This window comes from Falco peregrinus, chromosome 5, assembly GCF_023634155.1.
Source record: "Falco peregrinus isolate bFalPer1 chromosome 5, bFalPer1.pri, whole genome shotgun sequence".
NCBI classification, from domain to species: domain Eukaryota; kingdom Metazoa; phylum Chordata; class Aves; order Falconiformes; family Falconidae; genus Falco; species Falco peregrinus.
This window is the reverse complement of record NC_073725.1, coordinates 98146312-98162071: the sequence shown is the minus strand read 5'-3', so window position 1 is coordinate 98162071 and position 15760 is coordinate 98146312. Positions and strand designations below refer to the sequence as shown.

General features: G+C 46.8%; 1 protein-coding gene across 24 annotated transcripts in view; it reads right to left on the bottom strand.

The window, feature by feature from the left end:
- MAGI1 (membrane associated guanylate kinase, WW and PDZ domain containing 1) overlaps window positions 1-15760 on the bottom strand; it is a 355883-nt gene that overhangs the window by 294260 nt on the left and 45863 nt on the right. The window contains exon 1 of one of the 24 annotated variants that reach the window (XM_055804178.1): window positions 11499-11688. The exons of the other annotated variants lie outside the window; for them this stretch is intronic. Within the exon in view, the coding sequence (XP_055660153.1) occupies window positions 11499-11619 (121 nt within the window). The 5' untranslated portion in view covers window positions 11620-11688. Of the gene's footprint in view, window positions 1-11498; window positions 11689-15760 lie in introns of those variants that run through there. 24 annotated transcript variants of the gene reach the window in all.

Sequence of the window (15760 nt, the reverse complement as noted above, 5' to 3'; positions counted from 1 at the left end):
TTTAAGATCATGGTACAATTAGTTCCATAAACCACGGAAGTATCCAGCAACTTGAATTCTCATTAAGAAGATGCAATTATAAACAAGAATCTAGTTATTTGCAAAAGATACCAGAGCACACGCTGTTTACAAAAACAATTGTTAGGTTTCTATAAGGCAGGATTATCTTGTACTTTTTATTTAAGGAACACAATGGTAAAGAGCACAGAATGATTACAGCGTGGAAAGCAACCTTGCCTTTTCAAAGGGAAATCAGGAGCACAATAACATTTTATTGTTATTCTTTCAAAATACACAAGTGAACAATATATTGCTTAAAAGCAATTTCTTGTAAACAACTTTAATAGTAAGAAAAGCAAACAATACTCTAAGAAACAAAAGGAATTTATATCTTGAAAGACTGAATTATTGTTTTGGCTGGCTGATATAAAATAGAATAAACTATTTATTAGAGTCCAAATCATTTAGGAACTATAACCACAATGATCTATAAGTAAAGATCGTGGCAAGGAAACAGAACTGTAACATAAATATTTAGGCTTTCAATGCAGCAAAGAACACACACAACTTCTTAGCTATATGGGCAGAGGGTTACAGCACCACCCGTTCCCGCAGCCACCTAAACAACACAGTAAGAATTTTACTATTTTCAGAGAAGCAAGAAATTGAAGAGGATCTTTTCAATTTTATTTATTTTTTAAGAAAAAAAATTACCCAACAGCTTTTCTTGGTAAGACTCGTAAACTTAATTTCCAAAAACATAACCTGGAGCCAAAGCTGACACTGGCACCGAGCGCGCAGACACATGCCCCGAGCTGGGCTGACTGATGGGCAACCCTGCCCTGACAGCCAGCAGACCAGGAACTTAATTAGACACAAACCAAATCAACCCCAGCTCCCAAGATGGCTCCGAAGGATGGGCTCGGGAGCGGGAGCGAACAAAGAGCTGCAGCAGCCGCCCGGGGGGTGCGCCTTGAGAAAACTCCTTGCAGAACTCATTCACTCTCACTCACAGCTCTTCCTCACTTCTTAGGAAGAAGGAAAAACCTGCCCTGGGATTCAGTTTTGCCGTGCAAGCTCATCCTCAGCACTCCTTACCTGCCGCCTTCTCCCAGTCACTCTCACTGCGTTTTGGGATCCCCGGGGCAGACACGCAAACTGCTGGCAGCGGGTGTGCTCACAGGCGCTCCTCTGCTTCATACCTTCATACCTGGGCGCGGGACACCGAGCATGCTCCCTGTTCCTCCCCGGCCAGGTTTCAGGGGGGAAGGAAAAAAAAAAGCAAAAGCCACAAACAACAACAACAAGAAAAAAAGAGCTTCGCTGAAAGTAGATCAGAGGTGTCCTAGCAGTGGATGAGCTTTACCCCGGATCAGTTTCAAAGCATTTCAACTCAAAAGTGGATAAAGCAATAAGCAAAGTGCACACAGCTGTAGCTTGCTTTAGCAATGGATTCTGAATCAACCCATACAAACAAAAAGCCCTTCGGAGGAAAACACGGGAGATGTGGGTCCCATGTCAGGTGCTGGTAAAACACACCTGCATGTTTGGTTCTGCCTCAGTTTCTCATCTATAAGGAGCAGCTGTGAAGGCCCAGTTTATTCCTCCTTTTGCTTGCCTTGCCTGTAGTGCATTTGGATAACATACAGCCTTTTACAAGGCATTTTTACAATACCTAAGACAACAGAGCCTTGACCTCTATTATAGCTGTGAAATAGTATCACGTTGCTTGCATCACTGTAAACCCAGAACTTGAGCAAATAAGGAACAGCTCCCAGGTGACCGTCAAAAAAAAGTCGTCTCCAGTATCCACACAGTGCCAGCAATATAACTAAAGCTGCTGGAACAGAGATGTGAAATCTTACAGATCAGGAAGGGAAATGGGCAGAAGGATGAAAAGGCAGGCTGCTTTCCCACAGCTGGAAGTGAACATTTGGTTCAGGGACCACTGCTTCCCTGAAGTCGAAGGTTGCCAGAAATCTTGCACCAGAATCTGATCCAATTTCCATATAGCTTCCTTATGTCGTCCGCGCTCTGGCACAAAAACCCACGCTTGGCCAAACAGCCACCACTCTCCCGGTCAGAGGGCTTGCTCAGCCCATTTTACAGCAGGACCCCTGTGACACGTCTGTGTCACACCCCAGGTGAAAATCCTAAATTGGCCGACTTCTTATAGACGTACAATTTATGCAAGACACTGGTGCCAATCTGGCCAGACAGCTGGGATGGGGACCAAGGCTCCCGCAGGTGCCGGCGCAGCGGCTGGCATCCCCGCCAGCGGGCTGGGGCAGAGCTGGCATGCTGACCCGCACGTCCAGCTACAGAAATACCCGCTCCCAGCATATCTGCCTCGTAAATGATGCCATTTCCCCAGGTCTTCCCAATCTGCAAACATGCCCTTTTAATTGAGCTGGGACTTGGAGGGGGTGTAGAAGCAGCACAGTTGCACTGGAGGTAGACAGCTGAAAACCAGTGTTACCAGTACCAGAAGCCATCAGCACGAGCACAGGTAACACAGGTGTGACCCTGCCCTCTCCTGTCTTCAGGACTCCCCTGGTACTCACAAGAGCTGTGCCATCAGGCTAGTTCATTTCCCTTTGAAATTTAGCACAGGTTAAACTACCTGAAGAGGCAACAGCAGGTTGGCCTGGAGGCTGAAGGAGCTGAGGGTTAGCCCTGAGCAGGAGCCACACCTCTCCCAGGGGCCAGGTCACTGTCACCACGGGGCAGTGCTGGGCAGTGATGCTGCGGATGGAGGATCTGGTGGGACCAGGCGGGGACCAGGCAGCCTCATGCTTCACCATGGAGCAGGGAGGGGTCAACATCCAGCTCACAAAACCCATCAAATTCCAAGATGTTCAATTGAAATCGGGCCTTCCCTTACAAAGGCCCAGCAAAGTAGTCCAAGAGGACAGAACGGCTTTGGCATCCTGGTGGTCCATACTGGACAGAAAGGACAACATGGGTTGTTCACATTTTAAATTTTCAAGCCAGACAGGTACAATATATTCCAAGGAAGAAAGACTTCTAGTAAAGTGAAAGGAAGAACATACACAATAAATAAAAAGTATCCAACATTGGGAAAGGGCCCTTCTGACCTTGCAATCCATAAAAGAAGCTTTACCAGAGCACAGCTATTCCCATATGGGACTAGAAATAGGTTACACTAGGAGAAAACCTTGGCGATGTCAAGGTTTTGAATTTCTTTTTGATTTACTTGCTTGGGTTTTTTTGTCATCAGCACTTTGATTCTTTTGCCAAAATTCATATTCACAAGAGACCAGCAACCTTTCCACAGTAAATCAGACTTATCGGTCCCATTATGCCTGCCCCTAAGCACCCCCAGACTACCCCATCCCCTATGTTTCTTACTGATCAAAGGTATAAATCATCATCGACATGATGCCACCATCCTGGATCCAGCCACACCTGCAACATTCGTCACCATCCCATCCATTACTGCACCTTCCAACCTGGTGCTGCCCCCGAGGCAGCCCCGCAAAGTCCCTGCGTGGGCAACCTCCCAGCCACGGGCACAAGAACTTGCTTATAGGACTGCAGCAAGCTCAGAGCCACCCAGCAGGACAGTCCATGACAACAAGGCCACCCAGCACTGGGCATGTGCCACCCAAGACAGAAAAACAAGGAATATCCAGGCAGCCCAAATAGCAAAGGTGTGCAGTGCATCTCTAGGTACCAGCATTTCCAAAACTGACATCAACAGCTTGGCAAACAGCAAAATCCGTGGTTTCCCAAAGAAGCTACTTGCAGTTGTCCAGGATTTTCCATTGAAAAAGGCAATCATTGCAGTGAATAAAGTTTTATCAAGTGCAGCAGAAAATAAACTTCAGAATATAATCATATGCACTTGTACTAGCTTTAAAAAAAGCCATACTCTTCAGCATGCCAGACTGCTGCAACCTACCCAGTCCCAATACGCTCAGTTCTGAACTTCTCCTTAGCAACTTCAATGCTGCCAAGACTGATGATTTTCACACATATCTGATGGCTTTCTAAAAAAACTCAGCTCCTGGAGTCACGCGATGAAGTAGAAATATGCACTTTTATTAAGTAAAAGGCTTTTAGATCATCATTTTTGCCCAGGGAACAAGAAAAAAAAAAAAAAAAAGAACCTTTACATTACAAAACTGGAAAAAGCCTAACGCTAAAAGATCCTTCAAGAGTTACCATTGCTTTAAATCTCGGGGGAAGTAGGCACTAAATAACCCAAATGATATTTTTTTTTTGAGCTCATCTCCCAACTTACATGAACATCTAAGGTGTTGGGTTGGTTTTTTTTTTTCTCCAGAAATTTTTGCTGTGAGTAATTCTGAGCAGTGAATAAATTCAAGAAAGTTATGAGCTCTCTACCATTACTTCAGCAATATAAGACAAGGTGACATGCACAGAATAAATTCCCAATTATTCCTTTAGTGCTTCCTGTCACTACAGAGTCCTCCGTCTTTAAAATATTAAGTTAAAAAATTAAACACAATCTGGAGAGCTGTAAATGCACAGACAAAAGGGCCCACGTTCCACTGTAAGATCTTCCCCTCAAATGTTAACCTTTCTGTTGGGATTCCAGACCAAATCCCCCAATTTTTTAGGTGAAACTTCCACTGAAAGCCAATGCAACATTGCCTGCTGGTGCTGACAAACTCTGAGCCACCTCAGGAACTGAAACACTTCTAAAATTAAGGAATAATAATGAAAATATGAGCCCCTGCACCCTTCCACCAGATGCATTTAGCCACTAGAGCCCCAGCGGGTCCTCTCCAGCCTGGCTCGTGCTGGGGCAGCGCAGCACCGACCCATCAGCCTTGATGCTGAGGATGCAGCCCTGCCGTGCGCTCCGACAGCATTCCTGTGGCACCGGGGAGGACGCAGCAGGTCCCCTGTCCCTGGCCAGGCCACAGCACATCCCCTGTACCCTGCCAGAGTGGCTCTGCTGCGGGGAGGGGGACAGGTGCTGCCGAGAGGGAGTCAAAGCGAAGGCAAGCCCCAGGCCAGCTCATGCCACTGTCTAGTGCTGAGCCTCTCTATTTTTGTAAGAGGTTTTAGAAGTCCAAGGGGCCAGTTCTGGCCTCAGCAGCTCCAGTGGGAGCAGCGTCAAGGCTGCTCCGAGCTGTGCTGGGCACAGACCGCCGTTTGCTGTTCTCCCATCCACACACCGGGCTGTCCCATGGGAGGGCACCCAAGCCCTCCCCACTGCACAAGGTGAACTTGCCAGCCTCCTGCCCCACTTGATCTGGGACCCCTGAGTCCCAGGGAAACAAGGCCAAGAGGAGCTCTTCTCGCCTCTGATTCACTTGGCGGCTGTGGGCAGGAAAGGACCAAAGCTCCTCCATCATCTCCTGATCCACATTCGAGCCACCTCCAACGCTGCAGGAGAGTCTCAGAGAGGCACTTTGGAAACCTCCTCCTCCTCCTCCTCACGGCGACAGGACCGCCGAGCCGCCTGCTACCCAAGCTTGCCGCTCCTCCAGCAACAGCCGGATTCTTCCCACAGCAGAAGGTGGCTCCAAGCGCTCCCTGTCCTCGCATCAACTCTTCACCCTGTCTCATTAAGATGTTCCTCCCCACTGCCCTCTCCTTGCTGTTAACCTCCGCAAGCACTAATGGGCTCCTTTGCAAATCTGGTGCACATTTGATAGAGCTTGGCAGGCTTGAAACGCTAATATTTCCATGCATATACAGAAAAGCAAGTTTTATTCTAAATAGAAGTGGCAGCTTCTAATTTAAGACTATACCATTTGACTGCTAGGCACAACAAAAACTACCTATTTCCCATGTAGGCAAACAGTCTGTTACAATGCCGTCTCAATGTGCAATTTCAAGTAAAGGCAACAGACTTCTGCGTTACGCAGAGAGTGCATGGGTTCCCTTTGCTGAAAACCCCTTCTGCTGGGGCTCACTCCCCAGCAGCCTAGTTGTATGTTTTATGGATGAAATTCCATTCCCTCCACTAATGCCATCAACCAGTCGCTGAGAGCAAGAGCTGCATTAAACGATTTCATCCACAGTCAGACTGCCGGTGGGCAGGCAGGGGTGAGGGAGCGGGCGGAGGGGAGGCAGCCGGGGACTAGAATCCCACGTGGTCCTAAACACGCACAAGGCTTCTCAGCTGCATTTTAAAAATGTTTACGGTCTTCTTTATCCACATCTACAAGTATTTATGCATACACACATGCACACAAACACATATGTGCACTCCTAAAGAAATCCAGGTTTCAATCACGCACACTGTCACTGCAGTGAATAGTGCCTTGTGTGTGTCACCAACAGACCAAGGAAAGTTCTGGGGCTTGGTTGCAGCCGCTGGGCTCCCACAAGCAGGCAGGGGTACTGCTGCTCTGCTCCCCGGGCAGGATCGGGACCTGCTGCACCCAACGCTGCACCCCTTCCTTGCTGAAACGCAGGAAATCAAAGCTTTCCACTTTCAGGCATTGGACCCCAGTCTGAACTGGGCACAACCTCACTCCAGCGGGAAACATCCCCACCGCACAGATCCAGAGCACAACGCACACAGCTTTATCCGCTTTATTTTTCAACCTGCTGAATTGCTAAAATATGTTTAGCTGTTATACATGGACCCCAGATCCATAATCCCACCCTCAGCAGCTGTTACATTCACTGCAGTATTTACAGCAGATGTTACAGCTCTGTAAAAAGGTAAAACAATTGAGACTTCTGCAATTGGGGCTGGGGGAGGCAAAGCAGAGCCCAGCCCCTGCACCCAGCTGCAGCCAGGCTCGGACTATCAGCAGCACCAACACTTGCAGTCAAGAGCCACGTCGCAGCGTACAGAAGCTTAAGGAAATGTCAAGTGTTACCACAGTGGCATGAAAAAGCTGTCGGCTTCCTGCGAGTCAAGCAGCGGAGGCTGAAATTCAGTGTTTAAAGGATGATTAAATATAACTGACTTAAATTATACATTCCAGTTGTTGGAACTGACACCATCTAAAACACACTATCTATTCCCCATTTCCTCTGACACTGATTACTACCCACTAAAAGATAAGCATTCTGTAACAGGCACTCAAGTAACAAACCAGGGATTTATAAATTGGAGATAATTAAAAGGTTTTGCATTACAAACAGGGTAAAAAAAAGTACATTCTATGGGCCACCTGAGAACACTTAAAGAGTCAAAATGGACATTTTTATACCTGAAAACCTGCCTGCTCTCCATCAAGGCTGCTAATTGAGGCACAAGAAGCTTGGAGCTATTTTACAGTGGATTCATAATCAAACATTTGCTGAGCTGGTGGACGACCCGAGACAGACTCGGGACACATCATTAATTCTCCCACACAGAGCTGTAAGCCGAAGCTCTATTAAGCTGACACAAATAAATTGCCTGTTTCTCCTTGATAAATACACAGAGCGACTTGCAAGACGTTACCTTTCAGATTTCAAAGACAAGGAGCTGTACGGTTTCCGTGGCTAGCTTTACCGGGAGCAAGACGAGGAAGCACGAGGGATCACCCAAGACCATGAGAACTGGAAGAGACGCTTCCCCATCCACCCAGAGCACCCACCGCTCCTCCTAAAGGCCAGTCTGGTCAGCCCAAATTCCTGATAGACCAGCACCTCCTTGAACGGGGGCCACACGGGGGCCTTGCGGTCTGACACCCCAACCCCGAGCATCTGGGTATTTGCCTCAGACAGAAATTGCGCTGGTGGTGTGAGCAGTACACACCAAGCTTGTAAACTTCAAAGCAAGCCCTCTAAGACCACTTAGCCTCCTAAAATGGCTTGGGAAAAAGTTTTTTTCTTAATTTAGCCCACAGCACCAGGAGAAACCCACAAAGAGTCAGTGGGATTTTCCAGCTGAGAACAAGCTCTTACCCAGCATTTCTAACCCACAGAGCTCAAAGTGCTTTGCAAGGGTCACCCACCACTTTCCTTTGGCTGGGAACCGGAGGCATAAGTCAATCTCTCTTAGGTAGCCCTGGGGCAAGCCGGTTGCAATGGCCACCCCTTGCACCATGTTGCCAGCCACCAAGGTCACGGTCCGTTCTTACACCTTGCCATGTGCCATTCGGCAGAGACATGCCACACTAGAACAATTTCTGCTCACCTTCAGGCTGAAACACCAGGCACCTGCAAGCTCCTTGGCCTTTTGCTGCCTTGAGACAACTAATACAAAAAAGGTATTAGGGCAGGTTGTTTTAGTGAACTTGACATGCAAAGCTTTGATGCGTCGCAAAACATGATCCTGGACCAAAACCAAACCCAGCAAGTGATGGTGGAAGTGTTTCAATAGATGGGGTGATGGCTGGAGCTGTGACAGGGGGAGCTGGGCCTGAATGTTACAACTTTATCCCCATTTTAAGCACCAGAGCAACTGAGGCACAACAAAGAAAAAAAACCTGCTGCTGTGCTGAGACCATGAGAGCAAAGCCTCTCCAAATCCTGCCTGCGTTATGGTCTCGTGCAGGATGCCCGACTCTCCACCCCAGTGACAATGCACATGAGGGGATTAACACCTGACAGTATGAGAGCAGGTGATGGAATCGTGCACAGGCATCTCAGCAACTTCAAAAAAGGTCTTTTTAACATGATTTTTTCTCCCTTCCCTGAAATTTGCAAGTCAGAAAAAGCAGTATCGATCTCACTGCCTGGCAGAAATAAGACAGAGACTAATTAAGCACAAAGACCTCAAGGAAGGAGTCTCCAAGGAATCTTTTTATTTGCAAAAAGGACCCTTACAAAATGCAGGAGGAAAGAGAAAAAAAAAAAAAAAAAGAAGAAACAGTAAAAAAAGCCTGATCCTGGATCTTCACTGTCAGCTTGCTTTTCCCTGCACTCACAGGAACACAGAGCATTCTAGACTCAAAACAGGAGAAGAGGCTCTGAGATACTCAGAGCACAGCTGTGGCTGCAAGCATAAGACAGAGGGAGAGAAGAGGCAATGCAAACCGCAGCAAATATAAACAGTGATTCACGACGCACAGTAAATAAACAGCACTGTAACAGTTTTTGCAATTATAATTCAAACCAAAATAAACAAGAATGACAGTCCAGCACAACAAAAGGGAGGATGACAGTGATGGGAGTCCATCACATTCACATCTGTTGCTCTCGTAACATCCCAAATGAGCAGATCCAGAAAGAAACAGAAAAAGGAAAGGGAAAACGTACGTGACAGCAGCAATTTCTTGTGATCTACATCTGTGCTTGAAGTTTTCATTACTGCACTGAGAGCAGAATTTATATCCTAAAGCCATGTAACAGCCTAGAACACTGCTACTGGTTTTGACCCCTGGCCCCTGAAAGCACCTCTAGTGACAGAAATAAAAAGTCCAGCTTGGTGGGTTAATGAGTAAAATAGACCTTGAGTGGTGGGTGGATGGACAGAAGGCAACAGAGCGGGAGGGGAATCACACCATCAGCAAGAGGCACTGGTTTAACTGCTCTGCAATCCTCCAGTAAAGAAGAATTTCTTTTGCTATTGCTTCATTACCTCCCTCGTCAGAAACTCTCCCCCCAGTCCACATCTTGAATATTTTTTTCAGACAAATCAAGGTACTTTCCCCCAGTGGGTACTAAAAGCTGATCATCATCTTTTTTACAGAATTCTTTTATGCATCAGAAGATGTATTGCCTGCACTCAGGCTTGTATTTCCAAATACAAATCCTTCAGCTCTCCCTCTCTGGCCTCATTTGCCGAGCCTCCCATCTGTGTGGTTCACCTCCAGACTTGCAAGCATGACCGCTTTCCTCCTGCCTTGCACCACGCAGCACCCCTCAGTGCAGCAGGAAGCAATTACCAGCCTTGTCTTACGCACAAAGCTTCTGTAACCATGACTCAGACATTTGACTCTTTTCCTCAAACCTCGGGACGCTGTTGACTTGTTTGAGCTGGCCATCCACAAACAGCCCCCATCACCACATACCACCCTGCCCATTGCTCCTCCTCTTGCATTCGGTCATTCAGCTCCTGCTGCCTCCAGAGCCACCGCCGCACCCTCCTCCTCCCTTACACCACATCACGTCGATGCCCGATCGGTTTTGTTGCTTGCCAAGACAACTTGAAATTCTGCTCCTAAGCCTTAGCCACATCAGCAGCCCCTCTCACGCACTAACCAGTTATCCCATTAAAGAAGGAAGCTGGACAGATTTGTCTATTTGTTTTGCCTTATAAGTCAGCTTATCTTTTGGTCCCCATCCTCCTCCTCCTCCTCTCTGCTGTGCACAAACTGCTCTGGAACTTTATTGAGGAATCAGGGCCGGATTCTCTGATTCTTCACTTTCTGGGTCTCCCTTCTCCTCCCGTGGTCTGGAGCTGGCTTTGCTCTGCTCCTCTTCCCTCCTCACCACATCCCCAGGGCACACTGATGGCAATCACTAACGGTTCTAAGTTCAATGAGACCTCACTTTCCTCGAGTCATCTGGAATAATTTCACCAAAAACCCAGCTGACACGAGTATTGGATAATCTCTTCTTTCTCTACTCATATCCCCTTACCTCCCCTATTTGAAAAAGTCACACGGGTGCGTATGTAATCAGCACCATGGTTTTGTGAGGACCGAAGCAGAGGAAGCACAGAGCACGTCCACCTCTTGTGACTCCTCATCTCTCCAGCCTTGCTCTGCTGCTCTACGGCCTTTCTCACACATTCCACTTTTTTTGCAAGAACTTCCCCCAGTTTGGAAGCTTTCAAATAAATAGTTTTTCCACTAGAGGGCACAAAGACAGTTTCTCCTAAATGGAAACTGATGTTAGAAGGATTAATAAAATAATTACTAACATCTCACCAAAGATATCTCAAACCCAAAACACAAACACTTAATAAATCGCGATGTACTTCCAACTGCCCAGGTACTATAACACCACCAAACGTCTCTCACATGTAGAGACTGAAAACCTAGAAATCCAAACGTGAGATTACTCTAACAAGATCACCTATACAACACTAAGCACTTTATCCAGCAATTTCTACGCTGCCCACAATTTCTCATTAGTCACAGACCGCGATATTAGCACAGCAATGGGGACAGAAAAATCCATCCTAGTATTTTCTAAGTTGACCTTATCCAAATTTAGCTTCAAGTTGATGAACGTTTTTATGCTTTTGTTTCCTAGATCAAAAGAAGTTCTCTACCAGCAAAGATCGTCTGTTTGCAGATACTTTTAGATCATGATAAGTCACCTCCTGACCTGCCTTGGCTAAAGTAAAGAGATTTTAGCCTTTAAGGCTCTTCTGTACAAGCCAGCTTTTCCAGCTTTAAAGCTTGTCTGGTAAACTTCTTACAGGTTGCATCTATAACCACGACACCTTAACCAGCTCCTCACCAAGGAACGGTGCTGGTCCATAGAACCATATAAACTCAAGGGGAAAGAAATCAAACATTTGGTTACACAAACCCACCGAGTGGGATGACAGTGACCATTTCAGAGCATTACCTACGTTGAGAGCACTGCGGCCCTCAGGGTTCATCAGCCTCCCCAGCCCCACCAGCTCAGGCACAGCAAGCCCCGTGTGAACCTACCTTGCTGACTTCTGTAATCCTGACAACCCGCTCCTTCGGGGCCCAGGCCCAGGAGGTGTGCGAGCACTTGGTAGCCCACTCGTGTGCGGGTGCCTACACGCATGCCCACGCTGCCCTCCATGACCTGCTGCCCTTGGATGCGCACCCACCCCTCCAGCCTGAAGGCAGTGAGGTTTGCTTTCTGCCCACCGCCGCCTGTGGATCCCCACTTACTGGAAGGTTTGGCTTGAACAGAGTCAGCCCAGAGACTTTAGCTAATGGAAGAAGAGAGACAATAGCGATACGCAGGTGCTTCCTCCCATTTAAAGTGTTTACTTGTGCAGCTTAACACAGTGACGCTATTGTGAATTAGATCTGCATGCTGGTTTACAGAGTTCAAAAGGTAGCACGTAACAAAAGGAACCCCAAAATACTGCTTATTAAATTGAAGGGAGTTTTTTTCTTTCCTTTTATATTCTGCTTCCTTTGCCAATGCCAAGTTAAGAGGATTTTTCCAACCATACAATAAAAGCAGTTTCAAATGGGAAATGATACATACTATATCAAAACAAAACAAAAACTCTAATACAAAAGCAAAGAATTTATCAGTATATCTCCACTGCCCATGCAGCAGGCTCCTTGTGGCATGGAAAGGACAACTGTCAGCTAGCAGCGATGGCTGAACTCGAGACTGTTAGAGCTGCACACACTCTGAGAAAAATCAAGAAGATCAAGAAGGAAGGTAGCGTATGGCTAAGCCACAACACAGAACTAAGGAAAACATCGGTCCGAAAGAGGAGCAAAGGCCTATTTGTTTTATGAGATAAAGCAAGCAATTCAGCTGTATTCCACAGTAAACCATTTGGCTTAGGACTGAAATAAGGGGGGTGGGGGAAGAAAAAGAAAAAAAAAAAGAAAAAAAAAAAAAAAGAAAAGAAAAGGAGCATCTGATTCTAGTTTTGTTGTCCTAAGCTTACATTACATGAATCAAGATGTTTACTAGAGGTGCCAGGCAGTCAAATCCGTAGTTGGACCAGGTACACAGGCAGTATCAGATGTGCTAAACATCTTGCATTTCCCTCCACAGCCAGTGAGGGCTCAAAGATACTCAGCACTTAACAATAAAAAAATTATAATAAAGATAACAATAAAAAAAACCATCAAGACACTTTTTCTACTGTCTAAAGGAACTCAGAAATCCAGCTTTACAGTGGACTTGTGAACAACTTGCTCCTCCCAAAAGCACCGTCTTTTTACTGTTTGAGAAATTTCAAATAAAATATCATCACGTTCCAGATCCTGCAACTTAAGACTACACCTCATTCTCACAGAAAACTACACCACAAAATGCCAGACGTGCTGAAACCAATGCCACACACGTTTTCATTCAACCCCATCCTCTTAACACCAAAATAAACAGAATCAAGTCCTTTTGTCCAAGTGCCATATGATTTGTCTCTCCTCCTGGTTGCAACTATTTTAACTGTGCTTCCATTGATTTTCCTTCCTGTGGGGAAGGGACTGAATGGGATTCAGCACCTGGCTCTCTGCTATCGTCTTCTGAGATTTGGGGGGATGACTGCTCAGAGAATGTCAGATCCAGACTCCTTTCATTCTCTGTCACCTGTGAAACTAGAAATGGCAATGAAAATCCCTTTCTCCATTGCTCCATCATAGGCAAGTGCTAGAAGGTAAAGTGGCAAGCATTGCTTTTATTGATGCAAGTGACAGAGTAATGCAGTAGCTTAAAATTAGCAGGTTAATAATTTAAGAGTTGCTTCTGTGCAGCTCAGCAATCCTGCATCCAGTTTACTGGAATTCTCCTTGAAGTAACACAAGAACATAGGCAGATGGGTGCTACAAACAGCTGCAGCAATGCACAAGCCCAACTGTTGACTAACAGTTTGGACCAAACCTGTTTTACCTGTGCTGAAACGGTCTGTCAGCACTCTCACCCCTGCACTCACTCTCCTCATTTGAAATGGCTCTAGCGGACAGTAGATGGGCTTCATAACCTCTTAAACGACCCTGTCTGTTCTGCAAACACATCTCCAGCAAGTGAACATCTACAGTCGCCTCTAAGTTATCCACAAAAACGAAGGCAGGGCATTGTGTGCACTGTGTTCCCAGGTATGAACTCAAAGCCCAGGTAACTGCTAGGTGGTCCCTGCCCCAAATCAGCTGGCATCACCGCAACCCATCCATCTGGAATTGCTCTACCACACCTTCCAGCAGCACTGCAGAGGGGGACCAGGGACCTTGCAAGGTGGCAGACAGGAAGACAGCACTCTTGCATCTCTTTTATTGCTGGTTTTAGTCTTCAGACTTGCTTGACACAAGAAACCCATGTGTTTTATTTTTATGGCTTTCATTCTACTGCTGCCTGCAGTTCCTGGAGGGACATAACATGCCATTGCTTTAGAGAAGATCCAACTGAAAAACAATTTAATGCACAATCACTGAAGGAAAGCATCAGGAGGTAAACAGGTGAAGGTAACTCCATTTACCAGCTTATGGATGCCCAGAGACACTGAAATTTATTACATACTGCCTTGGGCAGGTCGAAGGACAGCAAGAGGCAAGAAAAACTTCTGGCAGTAAAATGTCTTAAACGCCAAAACCCAAATGAGTCTTTACAAGATCTGTTACTTGTACTCGCTCCAAAGCTGCAAGAAGGAGGGTGGCCAGGGGCCCATGCCATTGCTAAGGACCCCTAGCACCCTCCAGGACACTGATGCGAATCCAGGGCTTGGTCCCATGGGAAATGAGGAGGGCTGCAGCAAAGCCATCCCCTCCCAGTACCACTGCTGGGCACTGTGTGCCACTGCACAAAGCCCTGCACAGTTCACGGGGATGACAGGACTGGGTAGGACAAACTGGGAAGATCACTAAGAGCTTTGGAAAGCCTTGCCTAATATGACAGAAGAGGACAAGTTCTGCCTTACAAGTAACAACTGTAAGAAAACACCTCTGTGGGGAAACACGCTTCTGCAAAATCCTAAACTTTTCTTTTTTTAAAATGACTGAGATTAGAAGAAGCGATTCACCCCCAAAGAACTGCAGCCTGAAAGACCTGCATCCTGCAAGCAGCAACGCACAGAAGTTGGAAGCGAACACAACTGAGTTGGCAAGAACAAATTCAAGGTTTTTGTTGTGGCAAATGAGGCTTTCAAACCAACTGGCAGTAACATGATGTTCAAAACTTCGTTGCATTACTTTCATGATTCCTTCCAGCGGCATGCAACAAAATATATCTGAGCTGTAATCCATTTCTTGCAGCCTTACATAAACATTATAGGAATTTTGTCCTCTGTAATACTTCTTGCTTTCAAGGCTGCAATAAATAAGCCACTTACAGCCCCGCTGCTGCTTTGTCTCCTATCTTGCTATCTTAAGTCTCCGCTTTTATTTCTTTAAAGCTACCAGTGTAACCACTTTTGGCTTCAACAAATACTTTAAATGCATCCTGTAGCTAAACTCCAAGTAGAATGAAGCATTTTACATTCACAGGGAAGGACTGGAAAGGAAAAGCCATTTGTCCCTGGTAACACCACCTTCCTTTCATCTACAACCTCTCTCTAGTATCAGGGAAGCGAATTCTGGTAGCAAATCACTCAACCGACAACTCGGAGAGAACTGGGCCGGGAAGGTCCAGGAGATGGTAGCCACTACAGTCACATTCCCAAAAGCTGCACAACAGGCACCCTGGCCGCGGACACGTCAGCCGCTGAGGATGCATGCACTGGCCCTTGGACGGGGCTGGCAAGCCACCTCCTCCAGCATCACCTCGCTGCTACAGGAAAGCGTTGTGGATGCAACTTATGGAGGCAGGAGACAGGAGAGGACCAGGACGCTGAGCTCCAGGAAGGGCACATGCCAATAAATATCCATCGTTTGAAGGCAGAGCTCTTCTGGGAGATGAATCGCTTCCCTCCAGGGCCTCACTTCAGCTTGCCCTTGGGCCCTGCCCAAAGCATGCGTTAACCATCATGCTGGGTCCCAAACTGCAGGCGTGTCTGCGAGAGGAACTGCCTGGGCACGCTTCAGGGTCAGGACTCGAGGCACAGCCTGAACTGGGCCTGTAGCCGTTCAGAGAGCTCCAACAGAGTTGTGTGCCACCTAGGCACTGAACTGCCTTGCTTCAAGGCACTGGCTTTGCTTCATCAACGAAGAAAGGCCATAGTTTGTCAGACCACAGGTTCACCTACTCTGTAGTCCCACCTGGAGGAACAGCAGCAGTGACTGCTTCAGGAGGAATCCCAGAAGAGGACAAGTGCACGGTG